This window comes from Podarcis raffonei, chromosome 7 (assembly GCF_027172205.1).
Source record: "Podarcis raffonei isolate rPodRaf1 chromosome 7, rPodRaf1.pri, whole genome shotgun sequence".
Taxonomy (NCBI): domain Eukaryota; kingdom Metazoa; phylum Chordata; class Lepidosauria; order Squamata; family Lacertidae; genus Podarcis; species Podarcis raffonei.
The window spans coordinates 84425714-84439422 of record NC_070608.1 but is presented as its reverse complement, the minus strand read 5'-3'; the positions used below and the strand labels follow the sequence as shown (position 1 = coordinate 84439422).

The 13709-nt window shown below is 42.1% G+C and overlaps 1 protein-coding gene and 1 pseudogene across 1 annotated transcript in view; one reads left to right on the top strand and one right to left on the bottom strand.

Moving 5' to 3' along the window:
- Window positions 1-2515: 2515 nt before the first annotated feature.
- The window catches only part of NAA16 (N-alpha-acetyltransferase 16, NatA auxiliary subunit), a 53853-nt gene continuing 42659 nt past the window's right edge, over window positions 2516-13709 (bottom strand). The window contains exons 15-20 of the mRNA XM_053397245.1: window positions 10510-10703; window positions 9448-9556; window positions 7914-8012; window positions 7655-7798; window positions 4910-5007; window positions 2516-3982 (exon numbers count right to left, since the gene is read on the bottom strand). Of these exons, the coding sequence (XP_053253220.1) occupies window positions 3782-3982; window positions 4910-5007; window positions 7655-7798; window positions 7914-8012; window positions 9448-9556; window positions 10510-10703 (845 nt within the window). The 3' untranslated portion in view covers window positions 2516-3781. The remainder of the gene's footprint in view (window positions 3983-4909; window positions 5008-7654; window positions 7799-7913; window positions 8013-9447; window positions 9557-10509; window positions 10704-13709) is intronic.
- On the top strand, window positions 6519-7018 carry LOC128417973 (60S ribosomal protein L27a-like; annotated as a pseudogene).

The following is a 13709-nucleotide window of genomic DNA, read 5'->3' as shown; positions in this document are numbered from 1 at the left end:
GAAAGTTTATCATTTAGTGGAAAAGCTATTGCAAAGAGTTACATACATTGGTAGGATTGACAGAAAACTTGTAGTAAAAATTTGAACTATGGATGGACAAATGATTTATAAAAATAGAGTTATGAAAGGGATGCAGAGGGGGAAATCACTACATTAAGATGCTGCACTGGTTGGAGGGGATGCTAAGCAGCACATAGGGACTGCCGTTGTCCTGGCGCGAGGAGTTCCATCGGCCCTTCCCCACCTGAGAGGGAGGGAGGGAGGCTCTCGCCCACGCCGCCCACGAGCCTGGCATGAGGTGGTTGCGGCGCCACGGCAGCCGCTGAAGTACCGCCCTTCTGCATCCCTCCCCATCCCCTCCTCTTCCTCCTCCCTCAGGAAGTCTTGCAAGAGAGGGGCTGCCTGCCCGCCCGCCCCCCATCTCCTCATGACGTGCCCCTGAGGGGGAAAAGGGAGAGACGGAGACATGGCAGCTTGTGCGCTCTCTCTTTCAAGGCGGAGGACCCCAATCCGCCGCTTTCCTCCCGAGCATGAAATCCGGGAAATTTAAGGGACATCATCAATCCGGGACAGCAGCGGGACACGGCGCTGGGATAAGGGAGCTTCCCGCCAAATATGGGACAGTTGACAGCTATGAGAAGGAAGGCTACAAGGAGTGGCCCCTCCAAGCGCTTTGCCTCCATGCCCAAGGGGTCCACTTGCTCTGCCCCCCACCCCCCAATGGAGCCAGGAGCAGCTCTGAACAGTGAGCATGCAAGTGCACAGCCGTACACCTGGAGGTTCCTTCCTGGGACTGAGCGGCCCTGTTGCCCAAGGCTCCTCCTTGCGCCGCATGTTCCTGCCCCATGGATCTCCCTCCAGCTCTTCTGCTGAAAGCCAAGGTCAGGGGGCTGAGCTGCGGTGAGCAGGCATTAATGTGCAGTCCCTTCTTTCAGTGCAAAGCAAACATCACCCCAAGAACCTTCCAGCCAAAAAAGATTGCTTTTATATTTACTTACTGTAAGCATTAAGAGAATTTTTATTCTATAGGATGCCATCAATAATAATAAATATAATAATAATAATATATTTTATTTATACCCCGCCCTTCCCGGTTCAGAAAACCAGGCTCAGGGCAGCTAACAAATTTAAAACACTTAATTGATGCAACAAAAAACAGCTTAAAATACAGTATAAAACGTGAATAACAATAAATTCAGAATTCATAAAACAATTTTGGGGGGGAATCCATCCAATAAACATTAGATGATCACCAGGGCTAGCTGGCTAAGTTGGTCCTATTTGGGCCAGCGAAGAGATCAGGGAAGAATTAGCTGTGGGATCCCAGAGCGGGTAATCATCATAAAAAGGGGAAGGAGATAAATAGATAAATAAGTCTGTGACTTAGCAGGTAACTCAAGAAAGTGAGCTTTTACCAATCTGCTTCTATTACACCATATTACAAGAATCGGATAAATTCAAACCCAGAAGCTGCTACTGAATTTGGCAGTCTAACTTCACTACGATTATGGATTTTGTAATGTGAACAGATGTCTAACAGCTGAACTTGAGCGGGAGCCAAGAAGGCATCTTAACGTAAGAAATCACAAAGGCATTAACATAATAATTAACAACAACAACAACAACAATAATAATAATCTTTATTGTCTAAAAGCTGTGTTTTGAATCGGTGACCTGGAAGTGAGCTCCTCAAAGCAATATAGAATATGTGTGTATGCATGTGTGCATTTGTTTTTAAAACTCATGTTTTGCCTTTCTTGTTTTCTTTAGAGACTTCTTACATATTTCCTTTCTCACTGAAATTCATGAACAACCCACAATGGATATTAGAATTAGTTAACACCGAAACCCTAGAGAAACCTTCACAAAACCCAGTGTTCTGCATTTGGATCTGAAAGAAGAGCTAAATTAAACCAGTGCAGGAGGAGGTTGTGTGAACGGCCCTGAGACCTTCAGGTATATATGGTAAATTCAATCAATCAATCAGTCTTCCTTCTAAGTCTCTCCAATGTTTAGCAAAGGTGAAACAAGTGTTCATCAGCCAACAAGGCTTGTTCTTCAGGTTCTTATTGTTGTTGACACACGTTTAATAATGGGAGATGTGGATCTTTCCTAATAACCTGATGGATAAACTCTGCCTTAGAAAACCACTGCTGACAGACAAGGCCATCACATGGTGGTGGTAAGTTCTGATCTACTAGAAACCCCCTCCAGGTCAACATGTGGCTCAAAAATTCCACAGCTCAGTGGTAGAACATTTACCTTGAATGCAGAAGGCCCCAATTTCTAATCCCTGTTGTCTTCAGATAAGAGCTGGGGAAATTATCTTATTTGGAAACTTAGAGAGCTACTACCAGACTGATTAGACAATATTGAGTTAGATGGAGCAATGGTCTGATTTGGTCTAAGGCAACATCCTGTGGTCATCATTTTCATAGTTTTTAAAAGAAAGATTTCATGACCACGGCCCCATAAAAATAAACATTCAGTATATATAGAAACACAAAACCAGAGCCAATGTGTACAAAATAATTTATTACAGCATTACATCAGTTGGCATTATTTTACAGTGAATTTTTCATTCAACTATTGATTCTAAACAGATGTCAGAAGAGACTGTCTTCAAGGTAACTGTCTGTCTTGATAAAACTTCCCTTCTTGGATTTTGCATAGGGCCTAAGTAATATTACTTAAATATTTACATTAACCATAAAAAGGAAAATAAACTGGTTCAATTATTTTTCAGAAAATGGATTTTCTGTACAAGCCAGGGTGTATTTTAAGTTTGGACAGCAGTTTATATAAAGTTGTCATGAATAGCCATTGATGCCATGAAGTAAAACATTTAAGATGGTTGACTTAGAACTTTGATATGTTGTAGACATAATCCATTTGGATTAATGCACCAAAATACAAAGAAAAATATTAACTGTGATTTGTAGACAAACTAATTGTGCTCATTTAAATTTGTTAAAGTAAATATTAACCACTAATTGCTTTATAGCACTTAAATCAATACTTCAGCAAAAACTGAAGTTCACTTCTTGTGAGTTTTAACAGAGCTCAACATCATATTCAAACATAACATATTATCTGGGATTGGCCACATTCTATGTTGTCGTACCCTCACCCCCCCCAAAAAGTGGAATAATATTTCAAAAATTGTAAGTGGTGAAGAAACAAGTATCTAAACAGTAATAGCGGGTATTCAATAGTTCAAAAATATTTAATAAACAGTTCAAACTAATAGTTATGAGAAAAAGGAGGTTATAGCTTTTTTTAAAAAAAGCATACCAATTTAAAAACACAAATAAGCTCTCCAAATTAAGCACAGTTTCCATAAAATGCTTTAAATAAACAGAAAATTGCCCTCACCCATAATTAGGATTTGTGCTTTGAAAGAAACAAATAAAAAAGCTGAAAACAATGGACAAGTATGATAACCCTTTTAACTTGCCAAGTTTGCTAATCCAATAGGTTTTATAAGAAGTGGCTGTAATTATTTGAGTATGTAACAGCATTCATGTGAATGGTCAATCTCTTGTGTCCATGATTTTGGATAAAAAGATCCATAACTGTACAAATATAAACATAACCAGTATTATGCAGAGATAGATGTCTACATAAATATCAGCAGCTCCTGTTGAGATAAATGAGCTCATAGCACAGGACATTTTCATTCAACTGCCTGTTTGAATTTTTCCAATGTGTTCGGAAGTAGAAACCCTGAACTGTGTTCAACCAGTCTGGAAGAGAGCACAATCCCATTCATTGCTCGGCTTTAAATTTCATTGGACAGCACATTGTGATGAATGGCTGTATGATTGATCGATGCAAAGCTACCATCATCTTCCTTCGTGGGAGAGACAAATGCAGATGCTAAAGGAAAGAGTTTGTGGCAGGCCAGCCGATACTCATCGCTCTGGGTGGGGCTGACTCCAAAACTGCCATCAAGTAAGGATTCCAAAACTGTTGTTAAAGTCTGAAGATAGAAAAAAGGATTATTTTTAAGTTGGGGTGTCTTCCACAAAATAATCCCAACATAGACACCCCTCCCTATTAGCTCCTCTCTCAAGTGTAGAGCTGCTGCTGCGATCTTTTTTCTTTTCCACTGGAAGTCAAAATACTGTTCTCTTCCATGTGTTATCCTATAATAGGTAAGGTAAAGGATCCCTGGACAGTTAAGTCCAGTCAAAGAAGACTATGGGGTTGCAGCGCTCATCTCGCTTTCAGGCTGAAGGAGCCAGCGTTTGTCCACAGACAGCTTTCCGGGTCATGTGGCCAGCAGGACTAAACCGCTTCTGGTGCAACGGGACACTGTGACGGAAACCAGAGCGCACGGAAACGCTGTTTACCTTCCTGTTTATCCTCTAATACAGGAATGGGGAAGCTTCAGCTGAACTACAACTCCCATAAACACTAGCAAGCATGGCCAATGATCAGGGGTGATGGGAGTTGCAGTACAACATAAGAAGGGCTAAAGCAGTGGTCAGCAAAGTTTTTTAGCAGGGGGCCGGTCCACTGTCCCTCAGACCTTGTGGGGGGCCGGACTATATTTTTTGGGGGGAAATGAACAAATTCCTATGCCCCACAAATAACCCGGAGATGCATTTTAAATAAAAGCACGCATTCTACTCCTGTAAAAATACCAGGCAGGCCCCACAAATAACTCAGAGATGCATTTTAAATAAAAGCACACATTCTACTCATGTAAAAACACGCTGATTCCCGGACCGTCTGAGGGCTGGATTTAGAAGGCGATTGGGCCGGATTCGGCCCCTGGGCCATAATTTGCCTATCCATGGGCTAAAGGTTCCCCACACCTGCTCATGTACATGTTACCTCATGCACTATTCACAACGGCATACTATCTAGAAACTTCAGTTTCACAATTGTAATATTGAATTACCTTCACATTTTTATCCGTCATAGTTTCATCTAGTTTAGTTGCAATGCCAATAGCTTTCTCTTGTCTTGAGTTGTCCAGGAAATACATCATCTTGGCACCTGATAAAGAAGTGGCATAGATTAATGAACAGAGAAACCATTCAAAGGGAGAACTTAATGATATGTTTTGCTTCAGTTTTCACCAATACTAAACATGCATTGTGCGCATTGTAAAAAAAACAAAACTTGAAATCATAGCAAGGCAACAAGGACTGTCAAATCAGCAAGTTACAACAAAGCAAAGTTCACCATACTGGATTCAAAGAAGCTCAAGAAAGTAAATTCACCCATAACGCCATCAAAGGCCACCCCAATTTATATCAATAGGTCCAGCCTAAGCTACAGTACGGCCAGAGAGAAGCCAGCAAAATATGACCTCAATTTTTCTGAGGTTGTGGGAGGGGAAAAACCTTACTTCACTCAGAACTGGGTATCTTGACTTCAAATTCTTACTGCAACCATTATACATTGAACTCCAATAAGTCTAAATTAAAGGTGAACCATGACACAAAATCTGAATATATTTTTTATTTGCCACAGGTACTAAAGCAATTAATGAAGACAAGAGAAAATTAAGTTCAATTATCCACAGTTACCTCATTACAGTAATTAAGCTTTGTAATTTGGCTGTGTATTTAACAATAAACATGACTTTTAAAGGGCAGCAAATGTAGCAAGATCCATGCTAACGACCTGACATTGTGAGTTACGGTTCGGAAGCCACTAAGAATACACACCACACAAAAGAAAAAGATAATAGAGTAAGAAAATCCCATGGGAAAGACCTGATGAAGTAATGGGGGAAGACATTCTAATAATAGAAGACAATGGGGACGACAGAGATGGAAATCCTCAGCCCATAAAGTCTGGTGGTAGACTAAACACATATATAAAACTGCAAAATGATGAAGACAACAATTAACAATATTTTTTCAAATTCTCACAGTCTTCATTTACGCCAGGCATGGTCAAACTTGGCCCTCCAGATGTTTCTGGACTACAATTCCCATCATCCCTGACCACTGGTCCTATTAGCTAGGGATGATGGGAGTTGTAGTCCCAAAACATCTGGAGAGCCAAGTTTGGCCATGCCTGATTTAGACTTTCCTTCCTTCTGAACGTGGAAGTGATAATGCTAGGAATCATCTAATGAAACTGACCAGCAGCACATTCCGGACGGTGGAAGGGCTGCTTCACCCAAGTTATGGAGTTCATTGCCACCAGCTGGAGTGTTTGCCAAATTCTCCAATTCATGGAGAAGAAATGTAGCATAGCTATGAGTCATACTGATTACATGGGACCTCCATGTTCAGAGGTACTCCGCCTCCGAATACTAATGGCTGTGGAGCAACAGCAGACGAGAGATACCCCCTCCACCGTCCTGCGAAAACCCCTTAATCCCAATTTTATTTTATTCTTTGGTAGATTTGCAGAAAGAAAAACACAAACCAATACATAAATTTTAGAAAGGGGCAAGATTAGACACGGACACACAAAGCATTGTTTTTAAAATTCAAGACTTCTTCCTTTCCGTGAAATCTCACGAGAGGAGCACTCTTTTCCTTTATCTCCTTGGAGCCGCCAAGATGCCTTCAAGGCTGAGGAAGACCAGGAAACTGTGAGGTCACGTCAGCCATGGCCATGGTCGTATTGGTAAGCGTAGAAAGCTTCCTGGAGGATGTGGTAATGCTGGAGGTCTGCACCACCACAATAATTAACTTTGATAGATACCATCCTGGTTATTTTGGAAAGGATTACCACTTGAAGAAAAACCAGCACTTCTGTCCCACAGTCAACCTGGAAAAACTGTGGGCGCTTGTTAGTGAGCAGACAAGGCTCAAGTATGCCAAAAATCCAGCCAGATTATCACCTGTAATTGATGTTGTGCGCTCAGGTTATTATACAGTCCTGGGCAAGGGGAAACTGCCCAAACAGCCTGCGGTTGCAAAAGCAAAGTTCTTCAGCAGAAAAGCAGAAGAAAAAATAAAAGAAGTTGGTGGAGCTTGTGTGCTGGTAGCATAAGGACTTCTCCATGGGCTCAGATTTAAATAAACATCATTTCAGCTTAAAAAAGAAAAATCAAGATTCCTTGTACTCTGTTCTGCTTCCCCTTTCTTCCTGCCCAGGGCGGCCCTGCAGTCTCCGCAGTCCCTCCTCCTCGCCTGCTCTCCAGCAGCCACTTTGAGCAGCCCAGGGGAGGAGGCTAGCACCAGCGACCAGAGAGAGGCAATGGGATGCTCCCTTGCAACGTCGCAGCTCAGGCCAAGAACCACCTCCTCCTCCCCTAACCTTGGCGGCGGCAGCATAAGCAGAGAACAGGGACATTCCGGGATCAAATAAAAAACCCGGAATAGCTTTCGTAATTTCGGCACTGTCCCTGGAATATAGGGACACTTGGAGGGTATGGAGTGAATAAACCAGGAAGTCTCTAATGAGCCAGAGCATCTTGTTTTATCTGAACGATTGTCACCAGCTTTAGAAGACAGAGGACCTTAAAGAACTTGAATTCATGGTGACTGACCAACTTCAGGCTGCCTTCAATCTTTCTTAGGAGCCTCCTAGAGGTTTATGGTTGTCAGGGGCAGAGTCCTGGGCTAGATGGACCTTTGGTCTGTGGAGCAGGGCTCTTCTCCTGAACCTGCTCCAAGTCCTACAATAAAACACAGGCTTGGCATAATGTCATCCTTTAAAACACAAATAAACCAACCTGATAGCAGATGCCGTATGGAGGTAGAATTGCGTCTGAGAAATTCTTCATTGAAATTTTCCAAATCTTTACTAATAAAAATCTTCTGCATTTCTTGGGTTAGGACTTTGTTCACAATTTCTGGCAAATTACTATGATCAGACACTAAAAAAGAAAAACAACAACAAAGCACATAGTTGTTACCATCTGACAAGACTGTACCTCAGTGTTCCAAGCACAGTTTTACAGCATGCAAACAGCAGATTTATCTTATACTTACCACATTTGGAGAATTTAATTAAACATTCATGTAGCCACGGGTTATTACTGTCAATAGCAAAAGCTCTTTTAACCGACTGCAACATTAAGAGAAACTTTCCTGCATAAATACAAGAATAAAGAACTAGTTTTTATAATGTTATTTACATTTGAATAATCTGTTTGTATTGCTGTGTTACAACCATTCTGCACACACACTCTCACTCATGTGTCACAGGCAAAATAAAGGAGACCTCGTATTATTTATAGATGCACCTGACAGCTTATGAACAAGGCAAGGCCAGGTTCCTGCCCTATGGGGCTGCCAGGAGCTGAAGTCAAACGTGGGTCAGCAATAAAAAATAGTGTCAGAGAAGTTAACTCTTTATTCAGAGAAGCCCCAAAAGCGCAGGCCTAGTAGTCTGAGCAACTCTTCCCAGTAGGTCTTGCCTGAATGAGGCAGTTGCGAAGACGGAAGGTCCCGCTGGTCTCCAAGGCCTTTCCCAAGCAGTCATAGACTGTCTCTGCGCACAACCAACCTCTGTTCTGCTCTTCATTTCTCTGCGTGTTCTAGATGACCAGGGGGAGAGAAGTGGTTGCACCAGGACGGGGAGACTCCCTGGCTTCTTCAGGAACCTGTCTCCCCTCTGCCTCTTGACCATCTTCTCCAGCCTCTGCTTCAGCCTCGGAGTCTGAACTGTTCTCTGCCACAGATTCTTCCTGCTCACTAAACCCTGTTACTTCTTCTTCTGACACCACCTCCTCCCAAATCTGCTCCTTCTTCTCCCTCTGACCTCTCATTGCCATTCCATCACCAGTCCCCTGGCTCTGAGCCTTCTTCCCCTGGGGATTCCCTTGGGGGTCTCCCAGCTGATGCCTCCCACCGCTCCTCTGTGCCCAGCCAGCCCATTACGGGGGCTTACAACCAAGAAACAGGCCTGAGGCAGACAACAGAGAAGGGGCAGGTGAATGGAGGCAGGGATAGACAGGCTGAATGTGAAGTTATTTAAGCTATAGGTTATGAGAATGATGACAGTGTAGCAAAAGCATCGCAGAAAGGGTGAGGAGGAGGATTTGAATGAAACAGGGGAGATGGTCGATGGGGAGGAAGTTTCAGGCGTAAGTGGCAGCAAATAAGAAATGGTGTTGTTTGAGGTGGCAGGATACATTTGGACACCCGAGGATTGTGGAGCTGGACCAATGAAACCAAAATACAGGAATATGTTGGTGTATAAAAATGGATAGACAAGGGGGTGGGGGAAGAGGGAGGCCTTGATAAGAAGCTTGCGCAGAAACTGGGAGCAAAAAGGGTGCCAGTGCAGGGATTTAAGAACAGGCATTATGTGCAGAGAGCAATAAGAAAACTGAATAATTTGAGCAGCAGCGCCGGATAGTTGTGACCAAGGTGAGACAATGGAAAACCCAGTAAGTCAAGCCCAGTGATGACTAGTGTTACAGGTAACCTGAAAACTAACAATGGATAAATCTACACCTGTAACTATTACAAAATCATCCTCTTATTTCACAATCCTGTTTCACAATTACATATACTTTACCTTTCCTTAAATAAATGTCAAATGCTAAAAGATGTGTGTCTATGTTATCAGCCGCAAGATTCTTAAGTGGTATAAGGAACTTAATTGCTTCCTCTAATGGATTGCCAACCTGCCAAAAGAAATTCAAGTTAGTTATAAACTGGAGTCATACCCAAAAAGTCTCTAAAGATCAAGCTTGCATTAATCGTACTGATACATTTTTGCACACAATGTATTTAATAGTGTTTATCGTAGTTACCCGCTCTTCCAAAAGACAGCTAGTCAATGAAACAGGTTGAGTTGTATAAATACTTAAGAAGGAGCTTGGCATCTTGGACGTAACTTCGAGCTATCCCAACAACTACAATATAATGGTACTTTAGGAATTACAAAATGCCCAACAGCTGTTCATTTTCTCCCTGGGATCCACCCTATAGAGGGAAACTGAAAGCTAGTTTCAGGTTAACAGGCTCCCTGCTCTGTCATCATCACTGGGCAGAGAACTTAATGCCCTACCTAAATAACCCCATTGTTATTCAGACAGGGGATTTCTCAATGTGACTGTTCACTTCTCCTGTAGCAAGGAAGATGGGACAAAGTTGAGGGAACAAATGTAGGACCATAAGGCCTACTCTTGAGAACAACACTCAATAGATGAAACACAGGAAGGAATTAAAAGCCAACTCTGCTGAACAAACATAATGATACCAAGAAAGGTTTGGAACAGGAGCCCAGTGGAAGAGAATTATGTGAGCAAAACCAAGTTTCACAGAACTCTTAAAAGTTCAGAAGCAAAGCAGCAAAATGCTTGCTTTGATCTTGATGCCCCTCTCCCAGCAGGTACAATGTGTCTGTCATCTGATCAGTCATGTACATCCCCCAGAATGTGCTTGATCAGGTGGCACATTTGAGACAGCACATGTGAATCCAAGATTGTGAAAATCATATGTGCAGTCTACATGCCAGGCCAGTGAGTTAACTGACGTCAACCTTCCTGTAAATATTTTGGTTTGATATGGCACAGTGAAGAAGGTTTTGAATATGCGATGATTAACAAATACAGAAAAGGAGAAACAAATCTACCCTTTCCAGTTTTTCAGGAACTAATTCCTCCTTGGGACCACTGGTTTCTTCCTCTTCCTCCTCTCGCTTCTTCTTTTGGTTCTTCTGCTGCCTCTCTCGCTCTGCATGCTTTCTCTCCTCTTCCAGTTTAGCTTTCTTCTGTGCTCGTCTTTGCTTACTAAGCATCTTCTTAAGTTCTTTGGCCGAAAGGTTTTCTACAATAGATTTACAAACCATACGAAATGCTGGGTTTATTAAAAAAATATAGTGTCATATTTAAATATCACTTCATTAAATGCCTTTACAATACAAAAACACAAAATAAACAAATAAAAGAAGTATCTCTAATTTATTGTTTAAATAAACCTTCAGGATTCTTAAAAGCTAGCTATAAGCACTCCAGTTCACACTATGTGCTTCAGCTTCAGAAACTTTTTGGCAAGGTCCCTCATCAAAATTTCTCAAAAAAACGTAGCAATTTTGGGATAAGAGGTAGATATGCTATGGTTAAAAGATAGGAAGCAGACTGTAGGAGTAAATTTCAGTTTGCACAATGGAGAAAAGTGTGAACGCCTATAAATTTATATAGGTCTCAGCCTACGTATGCACAGGAGCATCAGTGAGTTAAGAGAGCTATATTTTCTGACAGGGAAGCAAACAGAAGCATCATACGTGAATGCTTTTGCTGCTTGAAGCAACAACAGATTTTCCTTTCTGCAGTGATCTAAATGACACGTGGTTCTGTGAACACCAGAGGAAAGCGTTTTATTGTAGCACATTTCAGTTAAGGGCTAAAAGTTCTACCATCACCTTTCCTTCAACTGCACAACAAAGGATGAAAACCAAGGGCCTTCTCATTCAAGTGGCAAGGCTTTGTCTGATACATACCGCTTTAGATAGCAGGTTTTGTTTTTTGTTTTTTTTATAGAATATTTATTAAAGTTTTCACAAACAGAAACAAAAAGAATACATACAAGAACAAAAGACTACAAAAAATACATCAAAAAAGAGAAAAAAGAAAAAAGAAAAGACAAAAATTAAAAACCAACTCAATTTTCTCACTTTTCCAAAGTTCTCCTTAGCTTATTTCTTAGACCTCCTCACGCCTCCCTTTTTTGTATTCCCAATCATAACATTAGTTCAGCATATCCTTACCCCTTTTCATTATCACATTTAAGTTAATTTTCATCAAATTCCCAAGTTTATACCTTAACCAATTGTCCTACCATTTTTACATACTCTTACTGGTCTTATTACTAAGTCCACTTAAGTCCATTCCAACATCATTTTAACATTCATTAATTTTGCAATGTTTCTGTAAATAGTCTTTAAATTTCCTCCAATCTTCTTCCACTGACTCTTCTCCCTGGTCTCAGATTCTGCCAGTCATTTCCGCCAACTCCATATACCGTATTTTTCGCTCTATAGGACACACTTTTTCCCCTTCAAAAATGAAGGGGAAATGTGTGTGCGTCCTATGGAGCAAAGACACCATAGCCCTGCGGCCCTCTCCCGGCTGGAGAGGTAACGCGCGGCTATGGCAGGAGCCTCCATAGCCGCGCGTCACCTCTCCAGCCAGGAGAGCGCGCACGGAGCTAAAGCAGCCCCCCGCGACCCTCTCCCGGCTGGAAAGGTGACGCGCGGCTATGGCAGGAGCCTCCATAGCCGTGCGTCACCTCTCCAGCCGGGAGAGCGCGTGTGGGGCTAAAGAAGCCATAGCCCCGCGACCCTCTCCCAGCTGGAGAAGTGACGCGTGACTATGGCAGCAGCCTCTCCGCTGCGCCTTTCCGCTGCTCCCTGACCTGCTCTTTGGGGCTGGTGGTGGGCTTCCCCCCGCCAGCCCCAAAGAGCAGGTCAAAAGGAAGCTGAAGCCTGGAGAGCGAGAGGGGTCGGTGCGCACTGACCCCTCTAGCTCTCCAGGCTTCCAAGGTAGCCGCCTGAACGCACCTTAAACGGCACCTTGTTTTAGAGCGGGAAAACAAGAGGGGGGAAATTCTCCCACTCTCTGCGCAGCGCTTCCTGCCGCTTCGCTGAAGGGGCGCTGGGCAGAGAGCGGAAGAATTTTTTTCCCTTGTTCTCCCCCCTCTAAAACAAGGTGCGTCCTATTGTCCGGTGCGTCCTATGGTGCGAAAAATACGGTAGTCCATCACTTTCATCTGCCATTCTTCCAGAGTGGGTAAATCTTGTGTCTTCCAAGACCTTGCGATGAGTATTCTTGCTGCTGTAGTTGCATACATAAAGAAAGTTCTATCCTTCTTTGGCACCAATTGGCCGACTATGCCCAGGAGAAAGGCCTCTGGTTTCTTCAAGAAGGTATATTTAAATACCTTTTTCATTTCATTATATATCATTTCCCAGAAAGCCTTTATCCTTGGGCATGTCCACCAAAGGTGAAAGAATGTACCTTCATTTTCTTTACATTTCCAACATTTGTTATCGGGCAAATGATAGATTTTTGCTAGCTTGACTGGTGTCATGTACCACCTATATATCATTTTCATAATATTCTCTCTTAAGGCATTACATGCCGTGAATTTCATACCAGTGGTCCACAACTGTTCCCAGTCAGCAAACATAATATTATGACCAAGATCCTGTGCCCATTTAATCATAGCAGATTTAACCGTTTCATCTTGAGTATTCCATTTCAACAGCAAGTTATACATTCTCGAAAGTATCTTTGTTTTTGGTTCTAACAATTCTATTTCCAATTTTGATTTCTCCACCTGGAAGCCAATTTTTTTGTCCAAATTATAAGCTTCCCTTATTTGATAGTAATGAAGCCAATCTCACACTTTATCTTTTAATTTGTCAAAACTCTGCAATTTCAGTTTATCTCCATCTTGTTCCAGGATTTCCCAATATTTTGGCCATTTGGCCTCCATATTGAGCTTTTTTTGAGCCTTTGCTTCCATTGGTGACAACCACCTTGGGGTTTTATTCTCCAATAAATCTTTGTATCTTATCCAGACATTAAACAATGCTTTCCTGACAATATGATTTTTAAATGCTTTGTGAGTTTTAACCTTGTCATACCACAAATATGCATGCCACCCAAAAACATTATTAAAACCTTCCAAATCCAAAATGTCAGTGTTCTCAAGAAGCAGCCATTCTTTCAGCCAGCAAAATGCTGCCGATTCATAATAGAGTTTCAAGTCTGGCAGGGCAAATCCACCTCTTTCCTTTGCATCAGTTAATATCTTAAATTTAATTCTGGG